Source organism: Scatophagus argus, chromosome 22 (genome assembly GCF_020382885.2).
Source record: "Scatophagus argus isolate fScaArg1 chromosome 22, fScaArg1.pri, whole genome shotgun sequence".
NCBI lineage: Eukaryota > Metazoa > Chordata > Actinopteri > Scatophagidae > Scatophagus > Scatophagus argus.
In genome coordinates this window covers 8,176,286-8,197,599 of record NC_058514.1, presented here as the reverse complement: position 1 = coordinate 8,197,599, position 21,314 = coordinate 8,176,286, and the positions used below count along the sequence as shown (strand labels likewise).

Genomic DNA, 21,314 nt, shown 5'->3' with positions numbered 1-21,314 from the left:
TATTGTACAAATTACTTGCTAAAAAAATTAGAGAAATAAAAACTGCCAGACATTCAGCCAGTGTTTCAGTATAGAATGACTTGCTATATTAATCTCTTCAGTTGGTTCTTCTTGGCACCTTCTTGTGGATGTTGTTCCATTTATAATTTTGGTATTAAAGTTGTGAATGGCACTACTCTAAGTCAGTTTCTTGTGCTGCATTTCTTCCCTATTTCGCAATCACAGCATCATTTTCCAAAACAGCCTCTCGTCTGTAGATGTCAAAGGGACAGAGTGCAAGTGTCGGCCGAGATCAGACTTTTTCCGAAAGAACTGCAGCGGACTCAAAAACAGAACAACGCCTCATTGTCGGACTAGTTTATCAAAAGGATACACAATAATACTCACGTATAAAACATAGAAAACAGAGAATGAAAATCAATATTAAAATATACTTTTTTCTGATCTACTTCTTTTTTAAAGTAGCACATAATAAATTGCAGTCCTCTCTGTTTTTCAACACTCATGCATTCAATTTTTCCACAGCATGTCCATTTTGTCCTCTTCGTGTTCGTGTCCATCAATTGGATTATACGCTTACAATAATGTAAACTCAAAATTCATGGTATAACTATTAGAAAATGTTAAACTGGTGGCAAAACAGCCAAAGCTCCACACAGGGCGCCGCAGGGCCTTTTGTTGACTTAACAAGTTGCACGAGACGAAGAGGCCCACTCTCAGTGAACGTGTCTCTTAGTGCAGGTTCATTAAGGCAGATACAGCACATTAATCTCACTAATGGAGGTTTTGCTCACTTCACTGTCAGATGAAGGTCACGGCGCTGGAGCTGCTTGTTCAAATGGCTGCGGTGTCAAGATGGCCGCAACCGGCAAGCCTCATTAACCTGCACAGACACGCTTGTCAGCTCACAGGTGCTGGATATCTGCTCTAACAGCAGTAGCTGCACTGAGGGAAATGGATAGTGTGTGACCTGAAAGTCATCAGTCCTTTTTGACTTGAAGACTAAGTGTTTTTACTGTTCTTTGTGATGCATTTATTTTTGAAACAGAAATCTACAGCTGGAAATACCCGTGCTAAAATTTCCCAATCAGCTGTGTAGCACGTGACACTGTCTCCTGAATTTTGTTTCAAAATAACCATCCAAAGTTTATTGAACTTTTTCCCTTTTTTTTTTCTCTATACCCACTTTCTTTTTCACACCACCCAATAAGTGATTCCTCTTCGGCTCGCTTTCATTTGTCGATTTTCAGTCTGGACTTTTGTACATTTCTGGTGCTCTGATGCATGCATTGCAAGAGTGTTTGTGCTGCGTCAGCACAACTAATGTATACTAGAAGTACTCTTGCAGGGTTAAAGGTCAAAAGTTCTTTAAAAGAGACACAGTGACACCATTCAACACTGAGATGGCTTCAAACTCCAAAAGGACTGAGCTTTATGGGTCCAAAAACTGTGCCTTCAGTTTGTCTGCGCCTCTTAAAAGAGTTGTATGTTTATTTATTATTTAATTATATATTTATTTCATCTCTCTTATCTTTGTTATCACACTAGTTGCATGTGTCCCCCTTTTCGGTATCCAGTTGTTCCACTTTCTAGGTCCATTTGTCCCTGATGTCCTTCTTTCTTCATCCCCTTTGTTAGTCCTTCCCAATTTCCATCCCTCCTTTTCCTCAGGATTGTGCTCAGGATATCATACAGGACAGCAGAAAGTGATGATGCAGAAACAAGAATCTCTGTTGAAAAACTGTTGTCCAAAGAGCGCAAAAAGAAATCACCTTCCTCCTTGTTTCCTCCAGCCTCCTCCTCCCTATCTATCTCTACATAACTGTGCTCAAAAGTGGCCACACAGACGCTGTGCAGCTTGGCGTGAAAAAAACAGGAGGTTTATAAACAAGAGGAAAGAAGGAAAATTGAACCTGTGTGTCTTAACTTATCCTGAACAAAACCCTGAAAGTTCTCATTTCAGTCTCCTTCACCCTCCATCACGTCTTTACTTCTCTCCCTCTACTCCTGTCTCATCCCCTTCCTGTGCTATTTACACACAAACTGGTCCACGAGTGTCGTGCAGCGTTTGCATTTGACGTAGCAGCACCAGTGGAACTTGCAGTGGCAGCGCTCGTGCTTGTAGGTCTTGAACTGGTCGTATCCTCGCCCGCAGCACATGAGCTCGCAGCCGTCCATGCCCTCCGATGTTTTGTTGCAGAGGCGGCCCTGCGTACCCAGAGAGCCCGTGGTCTCGTTGCGGAGGCAGTAGTCAGGGCTGGGGTCGATGTAGACCAGATCCTCTGGGGTCGGGGTGTTGAAACGCTTGTCCATCAGTTCCAGCTTGCCCTGGTAGGGAATAAGTGCAGAGTGTCAGATTTAGGATTTTCTTTAAGGAAATTCTGTTCAGTGTCTTGTTCATGGCACTTTGGTGTCAGTTCAATACCTTTCGTCCAATGCGCATGGCAGCTGCACTGTCGTATTTCTCTTTCAGGAACTCCCCAACACGCCTGAAGTCGGCCAGCTGCAGCCAACAGGTCTTCAGACTGCAGGAACCGGAGACGCCGTGACACTTACATGCAACATTTGCAAGGTTATAGACCGCCTGGTGAAGGGAAAAAGATAGATATGTTAGATAGATGCGGGTGGTTTCCTTAAACTAAACTGTCTTGTTGACTCAGGGAGAACAGACAGTATAAATTTCCACTCTAAGCACTTAGCCACATTAATGTTTCATTAAACACAACATAAGAATAATGACCGGTCAGTGTTTCTACTTTTAGGTTTAGGAAAAAACCTTGGCTAAATTAAGAACAAAAAAGCCACATTTTTTGCTTCAATCTTGACTTTCTTGAAAACCAAATGATTGTTGATAAAGTAAAAATAGTGTAGGAAAACAGAAAGCAGAAAATATGAATTTGAGGGCTGGATGTAAAAATAAATTCCTTGCAGAAATGATCCTGTAGATTGAATCTGACTTCTGGACCAGCAGTAAACTCTTGGTTTTCACAGTCTGAAGCTTCTATATTGTGCCTCTGCTATGTTTGCTGCTACGCTGCTACCATCTAGTGGTTAATATGTGTAATCACTCCTTCAAATCAACTTCTTCGCTAATAATGCAGAATAAAAGAAAATTCTTAACACAATGCACAAGGAAATTAAAGTAAAGCCAGATGAAGAGGTTAACACTTAAACAACACTGAAATTTAAATAATTCTAGATAATGCTGCCCTACAAAGCCAACACAGTATATCGGTCAAGACAGACTTGTTGACATTGGTTTTACAATAAAAATAATTACTATGCCCTAGTAAGATAAAACAGCATGTAAAAACACGGTCAGTGCGAAATAAAGTTAAAAACAAACCAAAGCAAAGACAACCGAGTGGACAGCTAGAACAAGAGAGCTATAAGTGAAAGCTAATTCTGATTTTACTTAATTCATGAACTTATATGAACTATAGCAGTAACTGCCAAGTTTTTGGCTCGTGGGATTCGTGTGATTTAGTGTAGTTTAATTGATTTAAAACACATTAATAAAAGCATTAGCGAGCATTTTTATCTGTTACAGTCAATTCTTTAAGGCTCTTGACGCCAAATTAAATGGAAGGGAAAAATGAATGGCAGAAAGGAGAGACACCACGTGCATCCACATGTGCCAGAAGTGCACTTATACATGTACTGCTACACCTCCTGAGGGACCTTTCTCCAAAATTATCTTTATACAGCAATAAATCCAGTAAGATTCCTGTCTCCGGTTTTCTGTCACTGCGCAAACCCCGCTCTTGTTAAAATGTGCGGTAAAATGGATATCCAAAAGGGAAAAATGCGAAGCAAAGAAAAACAAAGGAAAGATTTTTGCTCCATATGTGCCATTCTCTGACAACGGCTGTCAATACTACTCCACCAAACTAAAACAAACAGCTGACTGAGAATAGGAGGCAGAGGAAATGTGGCCCTATTGTAAAATCAAGTTTCCCACACAGTTCCTCCATTGAAAGCTGTAATTTGAAATGATACATGTGAGAAAACTGCACGATGACATATTATTAGTGTAGCTATAAAGTCAGTAGCTTTCTCTGGAGTCATCCTGTAATAGAGAGGTCATAGGGTTGATCATCTGCCATTTATTACCTGATTTTAATGATGCTGAGCCCAAGATTTGTCACATTCAAATCATTTTAAACAAGTGCACTCGCTAAATTCCCATTCAAGATCCTGCAAAATCCCGCCGCAACACTCACACACATACTGTGTCTCCAAATATAATAAATATCTAAGCCCAATTATCTTCATGCAACATTATGAAGCATTTTTATATGTGTGTGTCTACAAAATGGGGGGGGGGGGGAAAGCGGAACAGGAAACACAAGATTTATGGTCAGAGCAGCATTGAGCTTTAGATGGAGCCCTTCACTCAGCTTAACCACCTCAGTTGAGCGGCATTCAACAAATCAACAAACAAGTCATACAACACACCCCTCTTTAACACACATACACACTCATGAATTATACCATGTACTGTGTCGCTAATCATGCCAGTGACCTCAACAGGCTGTACTTGCTGATTCAACTATTCCTAATTTTCCCCTCACTCAAATGAAACCCACCACTCTGTCTCCTCGAATTGCCTGATCCCAATTACCTCCTCACCTCTGTTAACCCCTGCATCCCAAACACCCCCGACCCTCAACCTCCCACCTCCCACCTCCTGCTCCCCCTGTCCTCTACTTTACTACCCAGCAGGCATAGCACTCGGCGCCCTCCAATCCTGTGACTCGACCCCTGTGACCCCCCTCAGACAGAGAGCTGGGACACACACACACACACGCACACACAATGACGTTTTGTTTTGAAGAATCCGTTTCCTGATGGTTTCTCACATTTTGAAAAAGTTAGAATTAAAATGGAAAATGAAAAACTTCCTGAAAATGCTCTAAAGGGGAATATTTCTCCTCATCTTTCTCAGTTTTTTCACAGTGAGAGTTGAGGTAGGAAGGAAATCCTTGTCCTTTACGACTCCAAGTTGTTTTACGAGCCTTCGCGTTTCAGAGTCTTCACTGTGGGGGTTATTAGGGTTCACAACCATGATAATGAGGAAATAAGAGACACAACTCCTTATTTATTTAAGACCCCACAGTACATTAACATTCTGAAGGAAATTGGGAAGGCAAAGTCAGTGGGAGTTTAAGAGCAACAGCATGAAACAGATCTATTTCAGTTAACTTTTATTGAAGCTTTTCTCTCTGTTTAGTCTTTTATTTTAATACTGTTTTCTGTACCTCATTTTTCTTTTTTTCACTAATACAGCTGTTGTTGTTTGGCACACTTATATTCATTCACATTCTTTGAATGGTGCTATAGAAACAGCTCATCATTATTATCATTATTATTATTATTATTACTACGAGCTGCCAATAACCTCATGCTGTCAAATCAAACCATGCATACACTGCATGTTTGTCTGTGTGTGTCCAGCACCATACTGAGCTATTTGGTGGGTCGTGCCTGCTGGGCATAATGACACTGGACCTGATGAAAACACACACACACACACACACACACACACACACAGTCAGTCATCCGTGGTGGAGATACGGTCTCTGTGTCAGGCACAATAAGTTCTGCTCAGACAGGGTTAGGGGTTAGGAGCCGAGTGTGAGTGTGTGTGTGTGTGTGTGTGTGTGTGTTTAGAGTTAGTACTAGAATGGGCAGATAAGCAATGAATGAGGAGCAAAGAAAGCTAAGACGAGGATCCATATTCTACCTAATGCTGGCGTCCTGTTTGTCTGTGTTGTCATTTTAATAGTGTATTTTCTGTCTACTCTGTTTAAGCAACATCTATGTCCCTGCCCGGTTCCTCTCCCTGAAGTTTCCTAAATTTTTCCCAGTTTTTCCTTATCTGAATTGTGGGTTCATATGCTGTGCAGATTGTTAAGTCCTTTGAGGCAAATTTCTGCAGCTGACTGCATTGCAGATAAAGATTAGACAGAGTGCTGTGAAGTGCTGTATGACACATAACTGTACATGTATAACTCTTCTAATAAGCTCATTGTCTGAAACTTACATGGCAGCTTTGACATGTTCTTGATTCAGAATTCAAAATACGTGCGTGTGTGTGTTTGCAACCATGTAAGGTTTAAGCTGCTGAAAATATTTCACCTACAGCTGAGGGTTAAAACTTGGATCAAAACATCTTTCTTTTCTTTTCTTATGACATATTCTGGTTTCAACACAAAAACGATCAAGTCTGATTATTATTGCAACAAGCAACAATCCACAGGTTGACAGATGAATCTGAAAGTTTAGTTCACCGCATAAAAGTGGCCTGTTATTGTCTTTAGACCAGGAATGTACGTGTAGCTGTTTTGGCCTCTCTGTGACAAGCCCTGCCTCATTTGATTTGTGTGAAATGGAGACAGTGGACCTTAAGGTGGCTATGTGTGTGTGTGTGTGTGTGTACGTGTATGTGTGTGTGTGTGTGTGTGTGTGAGGTGGTGGTGGTGGGGGTCTTTTGAGAGTCGGGGGAGTGTGACGGAGGTCCATCCCACACCCTGCGTCTCTGTCTCCAGACACTTGTACACACAGACGACCATGTTGTCTGCCTTGCACACAAATCAAATGAAGCTGAGGGCGCACGCACACACACACACACACTCTCACACACACACACAATCACACACACACAGAAACACACACAGCAAGCGGCACGCCCCTGTCACCTCCACAAAAGCCCTGTGGTTTGCCTTGTTCAACCAAGCAAGACAAATCCTGCTTAGGACAAACCGGCGTGTCCATGAAAGACTGAAAGAGAGAAAAAAAAAGGAGAGAAGAAGGGATGAAGAGGAGGACAGAAGCTGCCTTCCTCTCCTCCTTTTCATCTCTCTCTTCTCCTCTCTTCCGTTTCGATGGACAGACAACAATGAAAACCAGGGATCAAACAGGAGAGAGGAGGAAAAGTCATTCAAAGGTGTGTGTATATTATAGAAAGGCAGAGGAGCTGTGTGTGTGTGTGTGTGTGTGTGTTAATACGAGGCTGTAGCAGTAGCTCCGTCTCTCTCATACACTCTCCTATAGCCCCAGTGGGACCCTCAGCAGAAACACAACCTCTCCAGACCCTCACCTTTGACCCCTGATACACTCGCACAAAACCAGGCTCACTGTCTCTCACACAAATCAAATGGAGCACACACACACACATACACAAACACACACACACACAGTGTCTCTGTCTCGCAAACAGCTTAAACAAAGCTCCTCTAACTGAAGATAAACACATTCTCCTGACCCAATGTGTACCAGAAAAGGCAAATGGACCTTTTACGAGGAGCTGTGTACGTGTGCGTGTGTCTGCGTGCGTGTTTGCGCATGTGTGTGCGCAGCTCAGTGGAAGGTGAAAGGTTTCTTTAAATGCATTTCTTGTAATGCTCTCCCCTCCTGAAAGCGTTTGCAAACAACATAAGCTCCAACGTCAAGTTTGGAACTTCTAATTGTTGCTGTATGACAACCGGCGAGGCCCAGAAACTAATCACCAGCCTCTTTCTCACTTTCTTGTACAACATCTGCAAGTTTTGCTTTTCACTTCATCACACATTCAGGCGTGTTATTGACCATTGTGTTGCTGCATTTTTATGTGTGTCAGACCTTGTGTTACTGCACTGGAATGCGCACTGACCTGGTGACCCAGCCAGACTCCAAGGGCGTTAGCAATTATACCATTTGGACTCTCCCAATAAATAACTTCCACATACACAGTCACAACTACGGCCAGGCCAGGCAATGAGGGGCCACCTCGACTCGCACGCACATTCCTTACACACATGCACAGATAGTGTAGGATTATAAAGTTTCACTTCCGCACATGTAAATTTAAACTTATTGTTGAATCTTTCAAAAAAAAAAAAAAAAAGTGTTTTATATCCCATACCTGTCTCCCTGCTTCATTATTCTGTAGGTTCATCAGTGTCCGGGCGTGCTCAGTAGAACCACGTGGGTAATTCTTCTCTCTCTCCCTGGCGTCCACAAACTCCCGAGCAAATCGGTAGCCGTAGTGCACGTTGTCGCCGCATCCGCCCCACAGCCAATCGCGCGGCAAGTCGCGGGGTCGAGCTGCCCGGCTGCAGCCGCAGGTGGAGAGCTCACCTTCGCGGCACGCCCTGCTGATGGCGTTCACCACGCCAGCCGCACTGATGGCGTACGTGAAGGCTGTTTCCCTGGAGCCTGACGGAGAGAGAAAACAGATTATTAGCATTTAAAGTCTGACACTAGTTGAAATTAAACAAGGATTTCCACTGATGTTTCAAACACTTCCACACACACACATTAAGCCATGTTTTGTCATGATTTTTATTTAGAGGTTATGGGGTGTGTTCAGTGACAGGAAACATAGGTAACGGCTCAGGTTAAACCCCCTCCTAACACACACACACACACACACACACACACATACAGCAAACAGCCCCACACCCACTTGACCTAACAATAGACAATAGACGTGAATTTAGGCTGTAACTCAGTACCTGGTTAAACTCAGCAACTTCAAATACCAGCTCAGTCATCCTCAATACATGTGCAGCATTTCATCAGTTTCCCCCTGTAGCTGGCCTTTGGATATACTCGATCTAGTTGTGCCTACTCAGTCCTAAACTTAAAGTGTGACTTCACACATACAAATAAACATGTTTTCTCACTCACCTCTAGTGGTATCTAGAATTTTGTGCCTGTGTTTTGCGGCGGTGAACTGAATCTGTGATACTCTACAGGACTTTCCAGAGACCGTATTCCTGCTCTTTCGCTGTCAAAAGTTTCCTATGGACCTGTCTGATTATTATTAGTTCCTATAATAAATTTAATATATAATTTAAATTTCATATCTGCACGAGCAGTGGTGGAAGACGTGTTCAGATCTTTTATTTAAATTGGCAATAGACAAGCTTTTTTGCTATATGTAATGGCTACAGAGTAGTGACACCATCTGTGTTTAGACCGGGTCCCTTCTAAACCCTGATTTCTCTGCGCAGATTGTTTGCCAGCGGGCACGAAATCATCCAGGAAAATTGAAGGCTGACACTGTGACTCTCTGCTTCCACGTCTCCACCGTTAAATGAATGAATAAACTCGCGCCCTTGTCCTAAATCGGTTTCAAATAAACAGAAGGAAGACATCTGCACTCAGAGTCTTGACCACTTCTCTGTAGCTGCGCTGATGCGATGAGACCATCTTAATGATTTCTGCTCAGGTTCTAGACTGACGCCATGTGGAATACACAACACGGCGTCCTGCGTGTGTATTCTCTGCATTAGTACGCAAAAAAACCCCAAAAAAACATTTAGAAGAGGGCGAAGACGACAATCACCTGACAGGTAGGAGGTTAAGGGCCCTGAAGATGAACATTTACATGTGAACAGCAGAGGAATCTCAGGCTGACGCTCCGTTTACAAAGACCACAGTGAGGTTTCATTAGAGTCAAAGTCAGCGTTTTATCAGGTAAAATCTCTCCTTTGAATGTCCCTACTCGAAACTCAGCGACGGGTTTATTGGTCCTACACATGATACTCCTGTAATGTTCCTACAGAATGTCGCTGATTTTAAATACTGACTTTAGAAAGACATTATCGTCATACTGTTGTCCATTATTACATTTCAAATGATTTAATACTCCTTGTTACCAGTGTGAGGTCTAACTCGGTGAATTTGAATATACTGAAAGTTAAGGCTAAGGACTAATAAAATCGAATACATGAATAAATGCTGTTACTTTTGGTTTATTTATTCTATTTAATCGTGTTTCTTTACGCATGTTACAGCGTGTCAGTCGCAATCAGTTGTGATGTTATTCTTATCTTCTTATACTTGGGCTGTTCTGGTACATCTCCTCTATAGTCGGACCATGGTAGGAGAAGTATTCAGTAAAAGTATCAGTATCAAACTGAAAATACTCCATAAGTATAATTTCTTCCAATATCAAAAGTATTACTGTTCTTTTACTACTACATCAGTACTTGTACTGTTTTTCTTTACTATTATCACCAGACAGGAAATCATCTCCAAAGTAAAAAAAATAAATAAATAAAAAAAAAAAAATACAAGTACATTGATTGGCCTAAATGCACTTAGTTAAATTTTGTATGTGTGCAGGATATTTGATTGTCTTTCTAAATCTACTAACGCTAAAGTTAATTTGAAGTTGTGTCTTTCTGCGTTATCTGTATCCCATAGTAACGCTCTGTAATGTATTATGGGATGCCCGAAGTATGTAATCAACACCGACCAGCCAGACAGGCAGGTATGCATGCAGAGCTGAGGCGTGTGAGCTCTTCATTCAAGGTTTTAAGGATCCCAGTGTCTCCAAGTCAGGATGCTCGTCCACATTATGCAGCAGGTTAAAGCGACGGAGAGAAGCCGAGTGGTTTATGAGACCGCGGAGCCCCACACTTCAAATAGCAGGTCCGGATCTGCCGGCTCGGTGTCAGCTCATCAGCGCATTTCAAAAGAGGAGCCGCGGAGACAATGGACCGAGTAACACCTCCGTATAAACCTGGAGACTGACTGTCAATAGAGAGAGACACTGGCAGAGAGGGAAGGAGACGGAGAAAGAGCTGCAAACACCTCGTCTGACTGCCCGCAGCGGATTTGACACTTACTTGTTGATGAGAGGTTTCCCACATCGCCCGCTGGGGAATTAGACGCGCATGATACTGATCCAGGATCTGAGCTACTGGTGCATATTTACTAAAACTACTGCATACAGACGACAGGCTTTTCTTTGCTCTTCGTTGTCTAGTTTTCCGAATGACAAAGGTGCCCGCCTCAAGGCGCATGCGTGAAGAAAAACGAGCGCATTTAATATTTTGAGCGGAAAAGTTTCTAAGCAATTTTTCATTTACAAAAAACAGGCTACGGGTCATTGTTTTTTTCCGTAATAATGTGGGTCAAAACCAGGAAATTAGTTAAAAGTACCCTTCAGGAAGAGTAGTTTAAAAATAAATAAATAAACAGACAACAGTGCTCCGATGGTCTGTAACAGGAATATTATGATAAATTCTAAATTTTAAAAATGCCATTTAATTTTACTCACTGCTGAGTGTAACAACATCATGTCCTTGTCAGTTGTTCTTGTCTGATCCTTGAACCAGCAGTGTTTCTACCAACCCGCTGCCATACACTGCTTTTAGGCTACTGTTTGAGTGATACTCCTGTCTAAATACTGATATGAAGTACAGTGTTTTATTATTTCAGCATGTTATTTCACTGACCTCAAATAACCCCTCCTGTTCTGTGAAACATTCAGCACACTGATCTGCATGACCTCTCCAAACACTTGTGTTAATGTCCAAATGGTACATTATAGCCACCGTCTACTAAAAAAGCACGAAAGAACATGACCGAATACTTTTCAGAACAAAGCAGCTGATGCTGCCTGGAGCTTTCTCAGTCACTGCTTACTTATTTGTACTCATTTTATACTTCAAAATGGTCACTAACACAAAGTCTATAGCTATCGTCAGAGACATTTCCTGCTCTTTTGACATTTGTTTCTACTTTGGATAATAAATGCGGCCCGCCAAACGAAATTAACAGCAACTAAACAAAACACAATCACACATAGAACCAGATGGCAAAAAAAAAGACAAAACAATAAAGCTTTGAAACTTCCATCACTCACAAACTGATTTACAGGTCATTTAAGACGGTAACAACTTCTTTCTCTCATGCTGTTCCTGATTTCTCATCAAAATCTAAACTCACCGATCTGCATGACGCGTCCGAACACAGATGAGTTGTCCACGGTGCTGCAGTTCCACCTCCTCTGCCGGAACTGGTACTGGCACTCCTTGATGCCTGTCTTGGCCCCGTCTCCGATGTAGATCATGTGGTCCTGGTACAGCTGGCACAGCTTCCTCTGGCCCTGCAGATCGCACAGCAGCAGCGCAGGGCAGATTAGCAGAGATTAGCGTGTTAATGGTTTAATACTTTAACAATCCCAGAGGGGAAATTCTCTCCCTTATTAGATCATCTCCTCAGAATCAGGGTGCAGAAGACGAACCGGCAGGAAGTTCATGTGTTGCCCTGTTATGTTGATGCCGATGTGTGGCAGCCCAAAATAAGACCCTATTCCCGCAGAACCTAAACAAAACTGTCTAAAAGTAAGCATGAAGGGAACTTACCTGAGACAGACCGGACAGCTGACTGCAGAGAGGCTGAGCTCCGATGATGTACATCTCTGGCCGCTGGATTGGGGTCAGAGCTAGTGACCTGAGAGACAGAAGCCATATTAGGTCTGAATTCAAACCAGTAAACTCTATCTGTTCAAAGAGAAGTGGCAGTAATTCTGTGTCCTACGACTCTGTCTTTTGGGGGAGATCCGTGCTGTGGAGGACAAAGTTCAGACACAAGTTTATTAGTACAAGTGGCCTATAAAGTGTAGATAAATAGACTCTTCTGGTGTTCATCACTGCAGCCACTCTCCTCTTGTTTCCTGGGCCTTGTTCTTTTGTGTTCGCCTCCAAAAACTCGTACCTCAATCATACATTCTAAGCTTTTAATAAAATTTTACAACACTCGCCCAGACACAGAAAATATGACAGAGATGTTCTCTGTCATGGCCTCAAAGGTTCTGCAAACAAAGGGAAATCAGAAAATGGTTTCTATTCAAAGAGCTACAGCAACATCAGAGCTGAGTTATCAAGCTATCATGTGCATTTTAATAAGGGTATTTATGGAATTATGGCATGATTTAGGCAACAGAGTTGTTGTCTTTACATTGCATTTTGGATGGCTGCGAGCATGCAGCTAAAAGGGGAAATAACTACCCCATAAATTTAATTACCCTAAAAACTCAAATACTAAATTCAGCATAAACTGACAGAGGCATGCACTAACCCGCACACACCCTCCACCACATTACACACAAAAGGAGCTCAGTAGCATTGTTGCATAGTTGGTCTTGTAAGTCAAGAACAAGTGTGGCTAATTGACGACCCTACAGGCGCAGCAGCAGGCCACGCAGTGCCATTTGGGGCTCAGCCAGGGTAAATATTGTGACAGAGCCTTCACATTTGTTCCATTCACTGTTAGGGCTCTACCACACGACTGGAACATCACCCCCCAAAACACACACACACGCAGGAGGCAACACAAAGTTCACATTTTTTCCATTTGCCATCTTATCAATAGCATTCAAGGCGAAAGATATGGAGGATATGATGAGAAAGTAAACTTTAGTAAAAACCTTCGATCGATCAGTTAACGATGAGCGGTAACATATAGAACTTCAAAAGTTTTTTTTTTGTTTTTTCCTTTAAAAAAAAATCAACTGTTTCATTCGATTTTAAAGAAAATCATTGCACCACCGGCGGTCACTCAGTTACTCACCACCAAGAGTTGGCATTCACCACCAGCAGCTGGGAGCTGCAGGCGAGGAAGGCGGCTGCCAGCAGCAGATGTCGCACGGCGCCGGTTCGCCTTCTCCGGACAGGCCTGTTGTCCATGGTCCGCCGCGTCAACGCCAGATAGCCGCTGCTGGGCAAAGTGCTCCGCTGTTGAGACATGGGCAGAAAATAAAGAAACGTCCTGCCCAGGTCCTGTTGGCTCTTTCGGTCCCGCGCGGGCGATACTGTGAGTCCAACTGTGTGTGTTTCGCCCCAGTTTTCTTAGTTTACTTTCCACTTGTCTTTGACCCTGTCCTCTCGCGTCCTACCAGTCTCTGGTACTTACAACTACAGAAACAAAACTGCCATTAAAAATAAGCAGTGGAAAAAAATCACTTCATCAGTAAAAGGCAGGGTTGGTTCCCCAAGTAGTTTCACTGCGGATGAGTGCCGATAGTTCATCTGAAATTACGGCAACATTTTCCCCAAAAAGGTCAGAGGCTGCCAGAGGTGAATCCGGACTTCTGGTTTAAAATCTCCAGTTCAAAGTAAAATTGCCTGGAATCGGTTTGGTTTTACTCAACGTGCGTAAACACGCAACCAAGACACGAATAAAGCAAAGCTGCGGTGTGAAAAGTGTGATCCCGTCTCGAGCAAAGATTAACCGGGAGATTAAAACTTTAATTGAGCAGCAAAACGACTGTTCCTTTCCATTCCTGTTCCCCTCACAGCCACTCAACATCTCTCTCTCCCTCTCTTACTCTCTCCCTCCCTCTCCACTCTCCACTCCTCCTCTTCTCACCCCCCACTTCACCTCAGTATCCACCCTGCCCTCCCCTCTCCCCCTCTCTCTCTCTCTCCCTGGCCACAGACTGAGCTCCCCAAATGCGTACTGAACGCAGCCAACATTCAACGCTGAGCCAAGACTTGAAGCACCTGTGATGTCGCGTTGCGAAGGTTTTAGATGGAAATCAAGTGGGTGAAATAAATCAGTTCTCTGTGTTTGTCACTCCTGACTCTAAACAAGGCCTTCTCCACCACTTCTGTCAGTGATGAGTAAACCGTCCTCAGTTTAAACTTCAAAGCCTACACGTCAGATTTGCGTAACATACGTACGTTTATGCATACAGTCACTGAGGTGAGTAAAATATGGACAAGACGGTGTGTGTTTAAAATACAGAAGAATAAAGTATCATCAAGACCGGGCCATTTATACTGTGTACTCAATAAAGAGGGAGTAAAGAGACACTGAGAGTTAAAAAAAAGGACGACCGATGGGGGTTGAACGTTTTGCAAAACCTGAATCGACCTCACAAAACGCGTCAAATTCCTTTCATCGGTTCAAGTGAATAATTTGTTTGAATAAAAGGTGAGTGCTCCAAAACCGTCTAATCCCCTTTTCTTTGGTCTGCGAAAATAAAAGGTAACACACTACAAACCTCCGCCTCAGGCAGGCACACACACACACATTTACGCATGAGCACACACACACACACACACACACAGAGAGAGAGAGAGAGGTCTACTCAATTCATATCCCGGTCAAAGACAAACTGTGGCTGTGTTGGTGGGCGGTGAACCTGCAGAGGAACAGCCTCTTTGATCTGACTCGGTGCTTCTCAAAAGAGCGCGTCCACAAGCAAAGGTGGGCGCGGGAGGAGATTAGCGTGGACCTCCAAAATCTGGAGAAATCTGTCCTTGAGGTTTTTAAAAACACCCATCAATATAACTCTATAACGTTATCAGATTTAATTTACAACCTTTATTGGGTAAATAAGGAAGAAAAGAAAATCACAAAGTACCAAGAAATTACGCACAGCTTCCGTCGCTATAATTTGTTCTGGGTGGCTCCTAAATATCTGACATCATATATTTAATGTGTCATTGTGCTCATACAAATGTCTAATTACTAAGTCCATTCGCCCTTCATTGATCCATATTTTGAGTGTGTAAAAGCTAAACAGAATGAAAAATAAAAATATATATAGGAAGATTTGTTTTGTTCCAGCGAGGACAGTTTCCCACAAACAAAGGTGACTCTAAAGGCCTGACTGAGTTAAGTTTAACATGACGTTTCATTATATTTGTAATATTCTCAGCAGTACTTTTCACAAACCCATTACTGTGGGCGTTTCTCAAAGTGGAGGGTCGGATGTCCCTCTTCTCTGCATGATAATAGGCCCACAGCACACCTTTCATCTCCCGGGGCCCCTAAACTTCCCCACCGCACTCACACACACTGCGAAGTGATCTAACTGGCTGCCTTCAATATACATCTGATTGATATTCTGCTGTGGGCGGGTACTGGGTCAAAGTCAGGTTGGGCGAGTGAATCAACAACGACACAATGAGATGGACTCCATATTGGGAAACAGAAAAGTAATTATAATATGCTACAACAGTAAAACTGGTCCACTCAGTGAGTGACCCTGAGGCTGAATTTCAGTACTTCATTTCTGCTTTAGATGTTGTCTTCTTGTTTTTCCAGGAGGCGACTCACCTTGTGCGGCCTCGGCCGAGCCATTAAATGCTGAGGAGGTTACCAGTATGGCAACAGCGCACCCATCTGGTTAAACACGGACATTGACTTCACTAAACTATTTACTCAAGTACTGCACCTAAGAATGCTGGACTTTCACACTGAGGTACTGCTAATTTTACTTCAGTCACAATTCAGATGTCTATGAGTTGTTACAGCAGCTCGACTGGTAACTTCAGTCACGATATCATAAAGTCATATATAATAATAATACATCATTTACAGACGGGGGCCGTCTTCCTGCTGAACAAGTATTTTACTTTGATACTTTAAATTTTCCACCTAAAGTTATGCATATAGCAGGACTTCGAATGATTTTCAAGGATTATTACTCTTATCCTCAAACAATAGTTTAAAAAACAGAATCGTAGTGTTCAACACTGATTGTTAAGAAAACTGGTCAAACACTCCCAGCTTTCAGCATATGAACCTGCAAAATGTATTTGAGTTCTTGGCTTTTGTATCACAGTGTTATGTCTTGTTTAAACTCCCAGTCAAGGTCCTGGATTGCAGCAGGTGAAATATTCAGTATAATGACAGGATAATAATGAAAGTCCAATCAACAGCAGCCTTGTTGTTAGATGTTTTGACACCAAAGTGCCCACTAGTGTAAACCGCAGAAACTCTGATACTGGCTCTCTTATCATGTATGTGGCCCTTAAATTTATAAAAGTCAAAGATTAGACAAAGTTTTTGGGGTTTTTTTTTGTATTCTAACACGAAATTTATCCTCTTGATGTTTTTTACATTTTCAGATGATCTGTATTTTGGTTGAGACATCTGAGTGCCAAATGGAAATAAATAGGCTTCTCCTCGTGAGGATTCAGCTAATTAAAACACACAGACAGTCTCATCATTTGGGAACTAAAGAGAAACAGGCCAAGAGCTTATTCTGGGACACGGCCCAGAGATTCAGAAACACTGGACTTGGGCAGCCACACGGATCTGCTTGGTTTTAATTGTAACTTGTAATGTGCCTGTTTCAACACAAGGAGGAGCAGTTCAGCCACAATACACTCCACAATCAAAAGAAAAGGGGGTAAACGAGGGCAGGGAGGGGTGAGGGCACTGAGACAAAACTTGGACCAAGTGAGATGAAAGACTGAAAGAAAGAAAGACTGAAAGAAAGAAAGAAAGACGTAGGAGGGTGAAACAGAGAGAGTGAAAGAGAGAGGGAGTGTCCAAGTAATGGATACACAGAGACAGGGAAAGAGAAATAGAGGGAGCGAGAGAGGACTTGTCCCTTGAGGATATGAGCAATAGCTATGCAACAGGGAGCAATGCCTGAGAAAGTCGGCGGCTCCTCTCTGGATTAACAGCAGCCTCGCTTTTTATTGCCTACAGTGCCAGACTACAGCGAGTGAACCAGCCAGCTCAGTCCTGCAGGGAAACCAGCTGCAGTCGGCTGATGAGGTCCAAGCTGATCCACTGGAAGCTGTTTGTGCCAAAATTTTAAATATTAAAATTTTTGCAAAAGGCTGTTACTTGAAGATCCATCGCCCTCAAGTTAAAAAGCCAAAAAAAAAGCAAACTATCCATACAGATTCAAAAGTAAAAGTACTCATCATTTAGAAAAATGGCCCCCGTCATTGCTATGCTATTATAGCTGTCAAGTAAATGTTCTTAAGCACAATATTTGCTTTGTTAAATGATCTGGAGCAGAAGTATAAAGTGAAACAGAGATACTCAAATTAAGTACAAGTACCACATACTTGTCCTTGAGTACAGCAAGAGTTAAACTAATTCCCTACACGTCTTATACACTATATAGACAAAAGTATTACCTGACCATCACACCAACAGGGACTTTAATGCCATTCTAAACACACAGACAGCTTTGCAGCTATAGCTGCTTCCACTCTTCCACTGGATACTTCTGTCTATATAGCGTAATTGAGAATTATTCCCATACTACAAACCCTACCAAAACACATTCTAAATACTTAACAAAGGATATAAAATGGTTTTTATTCTGAAATTTATTCTTTAAATGCATTGAGTGGCTTATGTACACTCTCAGTTGTGTCATACTGTTCAGCAAGAGCAATAAACACATTTTCATATCAGCCCTTACCCACGGCAGAGTAGACACGGGGATATATGCCAGCTCTACACAGACACAGGGACACATTTGTAAGAGCCATAGATTTCAAAAGTACAAACGTAACCACAGACAACTCATGGGATGATGAAACTACCTGCTCTGCTTGCTATATATCTGCTTCTCTCTCCACATCATATTCTTCTTGTCTGTTCCTTTTCCAGAAATACATACATGCATACACACAGACGTGCAGCAACAAACTGCCAAATACAGCTGGCTGCAGGGATATTTACTGCATATGTCGTCCTCACACACACACACACACACACACACACACCCTGGGGGAAATGCAGTGGGACTTGGAAGCAGCTGAGAGGGCCTTTGGGGAGGCCTTTGGCTTTATATGTATCTCTTTTGTTTTCTTTTTATTTAGCTTATGTGTGGTTGCATGGCTGCATATACAGCCATCCTCTTTCTGCTTTTCCACTTCCCCCCTTCCTTCCTCTTCTTGCGTCCCCTGTCTTTGTCACAGTTGCTCTCCCCTCTCCCCTTTTCACCCACTCCATCTCTCTCTTCCACTGCTCCGACTCTGTCCATCTCCTCCCTTCTTCCCTCCATCCATCCTTCTGTCAGCTGGCAGAAGATGAGTCATGCCTCTAGCTGGGAGGCTAAAACTCTCCCTCTCTCTAAATATATCTTCTCTACATTTCTCCTCCCCAGTCTTTCTACGTCTCTCCCTCCTTCTTTCAGCCTCTCTCACACTTCTCTCTGTTCTGTATCGCCATCTGTTTCTCTGCATCTCTCCGCTTTGTTCTGTCGCTCTGCTACAAAGCTCTTTCCTTCGTCTTCTCTCTGTCTGTTGGATTCATCAGCCTTTCATGTTTGTGTCTTCCCCTCCTTCTCCTTCTCTTGCAGTGCACCTAGCTGTTCTCGCACTTCCTAGTCTCTTAACTGTGATGATGTGAACACACTCTTTGCTCATACCAGTTTGTCTTGGTATGTCTGGTGTCCTTTTGCCCTCACCAAAGGAGAAAACTACTGTAAATGGTTTGTGGTTTGATCGTATTGGCATGTTACTGTTTATGCTCTCTGCATTGTATATAATAAGTGTGAAGCACTACTGAAACTCCTTATATATGTCGACATACATGACTAGTATAATTGATTCTAATAAAAGCACCAGATCTGTAACATAAATGTGCTCGTGTTTAGGTTATTTTCATGATGTAATTTAGAATTAAGGAAGATGCTAATAAAAAACGTCCAGAATGCAAAGTTTGCTCCAAAAATATGACTGACAGTGACTGCTCACTGTATTCTCCACCATCGCAGTTATCTATGGCTGTAGCTATAGCTACCTTGAGCTCAGTTAGTCGCAGAGCAAGTGCATCACACAACATTTTGTTAAGCTGTTTTTACTTGATTGCAGAGGTTACACAGTGCACTTGCTCAAATTCAGTTGCATACAACCGAGGTGCATGCGCAACATCCCTTTCTGAAAGTTTCTGAAATGCTGACTATGTAATGTTAGAGCCATTTCCCTGAAACGCTATGGGGCATGTTAGAGGGATGGTGCTACCCATCGAAAGTTCTTGGATCCATATAATTTGGTTGAAGACTATAGTGGAAGTCTAAACAAATAATATTGTCCTTGACCATTCATGTTTGACATCTCAGTGGAAATGAAGCAGCTGAGAGAGCTCTGGCTGGCCTCATTTGGCACTGGACTGGAACCCAGGGAGAGGCCAAATCCCTGATCAGGATGCTCTGGGAGAAGCCACTGAGGCTGGGCTAGAAGCCCTGATTTCTCCCTGGTGCCCTGGAGCTCCGCTGGTCAAACTCCACTGGTGTCCTGATCCCTTCCCTGGAGAAATTAACACACACACGCAAACCTTGTAAAACTGCAAAATGATACAAGTAAGGGATCTGCACATACATACTAAAAGAGGGACACACACACATACAACACACACACAGCGATGATGTAAATCAGAGCAGCTTTCATCAGGGGATGAAGTGGTGTTGGTGGTCTGGCCTGATTTACTGCTCATCACAAGCACACACACACACTGCCATGTTTATTCAGACCCTGTGTTTCCTTAAAGATATCACAGGATTAATCAGATAAACTCATAAATATTCAATTTATTTGTTGTCTGTCTTTCAGTTGAGAAATACTTTGCACATTATTTATAGACATTTTGATCTTTGCACTTTACTGGCCCTGAGTGTCAGTGATAAACAACTGAAAACTCAAAGGAATGAATTTCTGACCAATTTGACATCAATAAAATGCACACATACCTACATTTGGATGTAAACATGTGAGAGTGAAGCTGGTGAGTAGGAAAATTATCTTAACAGCACATTAAGTCACCGATGAGTCATCTTTCCCTGCACTTGCTACTGTTTCTGCATTTCTTTCAGCGCTCTCCATATTTCATTGGTTTTTCTGAGAAATGTCAAAAAGGAATTATGACTCAAGACTTGTCTTAGTCGTGGGCAACGTTCTCGCAGAGTTTCAGGTTCTCAGACTTTGAAACGGTGAATGTGATCTATGGCTCTGATGGATTACAGTTAGATGAGGGGAGGCTATTCAAAATGTTATATTTTCAGTGTGGTAAATTACCTAAATATTTCCTTCACTACTGTCTGAATTATACTTCCATATATTGTGTTGGGACAGGACTAAAATCTTTTACCAAGATTCCATCTAAGCAAATTTTAAGTAAATGAAGAAGAAGTAAAATCAGTTTGGGCATCAAAGGGAGACAAAAATGGAGCAAGTTTTAATTATTGATTACTTATTTAATATCAGCTAGTATTAGCCATGAGGAGTGAAAACACCTGATCAGAAATTATTCAGAAAAGGCGCTTCCATCTTCCATCATGCTTAGTTTTTTCTGATGTTTCGCTCAACCTTTTCTAATATGATACTTCAAATTGCACATAAACATATGAGGATGGAAACGGGGCTCCCTGTCGTTGTCTCTTTCAAACTGTCAGACTCTTCTAACGGCACGTGAACGTCCACATCAAAAACCTGCTGACTGCAATTTCTAGGATTTAGAATGAGTTGTTTTCCACCTTCACGGTTTCCCTGCCAAACACAGAAAAAAACACCCAGATAAACATGCACATTTACACACACACACACACAACAATATGCAGCCCATTCATGCCAACAGATGACAGAGCGCATTGAGAAAATGCCAAAATGCTGACTACTGAGGGAGGGGGGAGCACGCGGCTGAAAAATCTCCTATGTCAGCCTGCAGAGCTGGCAGAAAAGAAAAGCATTGTTGAGGATGCACACATACACACCTAGGCAGCTCATGTGGTGCAAAAACTGGAGCAGGGCGGCAGTGCATAACGCGCATAC

The 21,314-nt window shown here is 42.5% G+C and overlaps 1 protein-coding gene across 2 annotated transcripts in view; it reads right to left on the bottom strand.

Moving 5' to 3' along the window:
• Positions 1–342: 342 nt before the first annotated feature.
• Positions 343–21,314, bottom strand: part of wnt5b (wingless-type MMTV integration site family, member 5b) — a 72,672-nt gene continuing 51,700 nt past the window's right edge. For both annotated transcript variants that reach the window (XM_046378649.1, XM_046378650.1), the window contains 6 exons: positions 13,354–13,517; positions 12,147–12,234; positions 11,728–11,887; positions 7,907–8,199; positions 2,426–2,584; positions 343–2,328 (listed from right to left, as the gene is read on the bottom strand). In XM_046378649.1, coding sequence (XP_046234605.1) covers positions 2,029–2,328; positions 2,426–2,584; positions 7,907–8,199; positions 11,728–11,887; positions 12,147–12,234; positions 13,354–13,517 — 1,164 coding nt within the window. In that variant the 3' untranslated portion in view covers positions 343–2,028. The remainder of the gene's footprint in view (positions 2,329–2,425; positions 2,585–7,906; positions 8,200–11,727; positions 11,888–12,146; positions 12,235–13,353; positions 13,518–21,314) is intronic.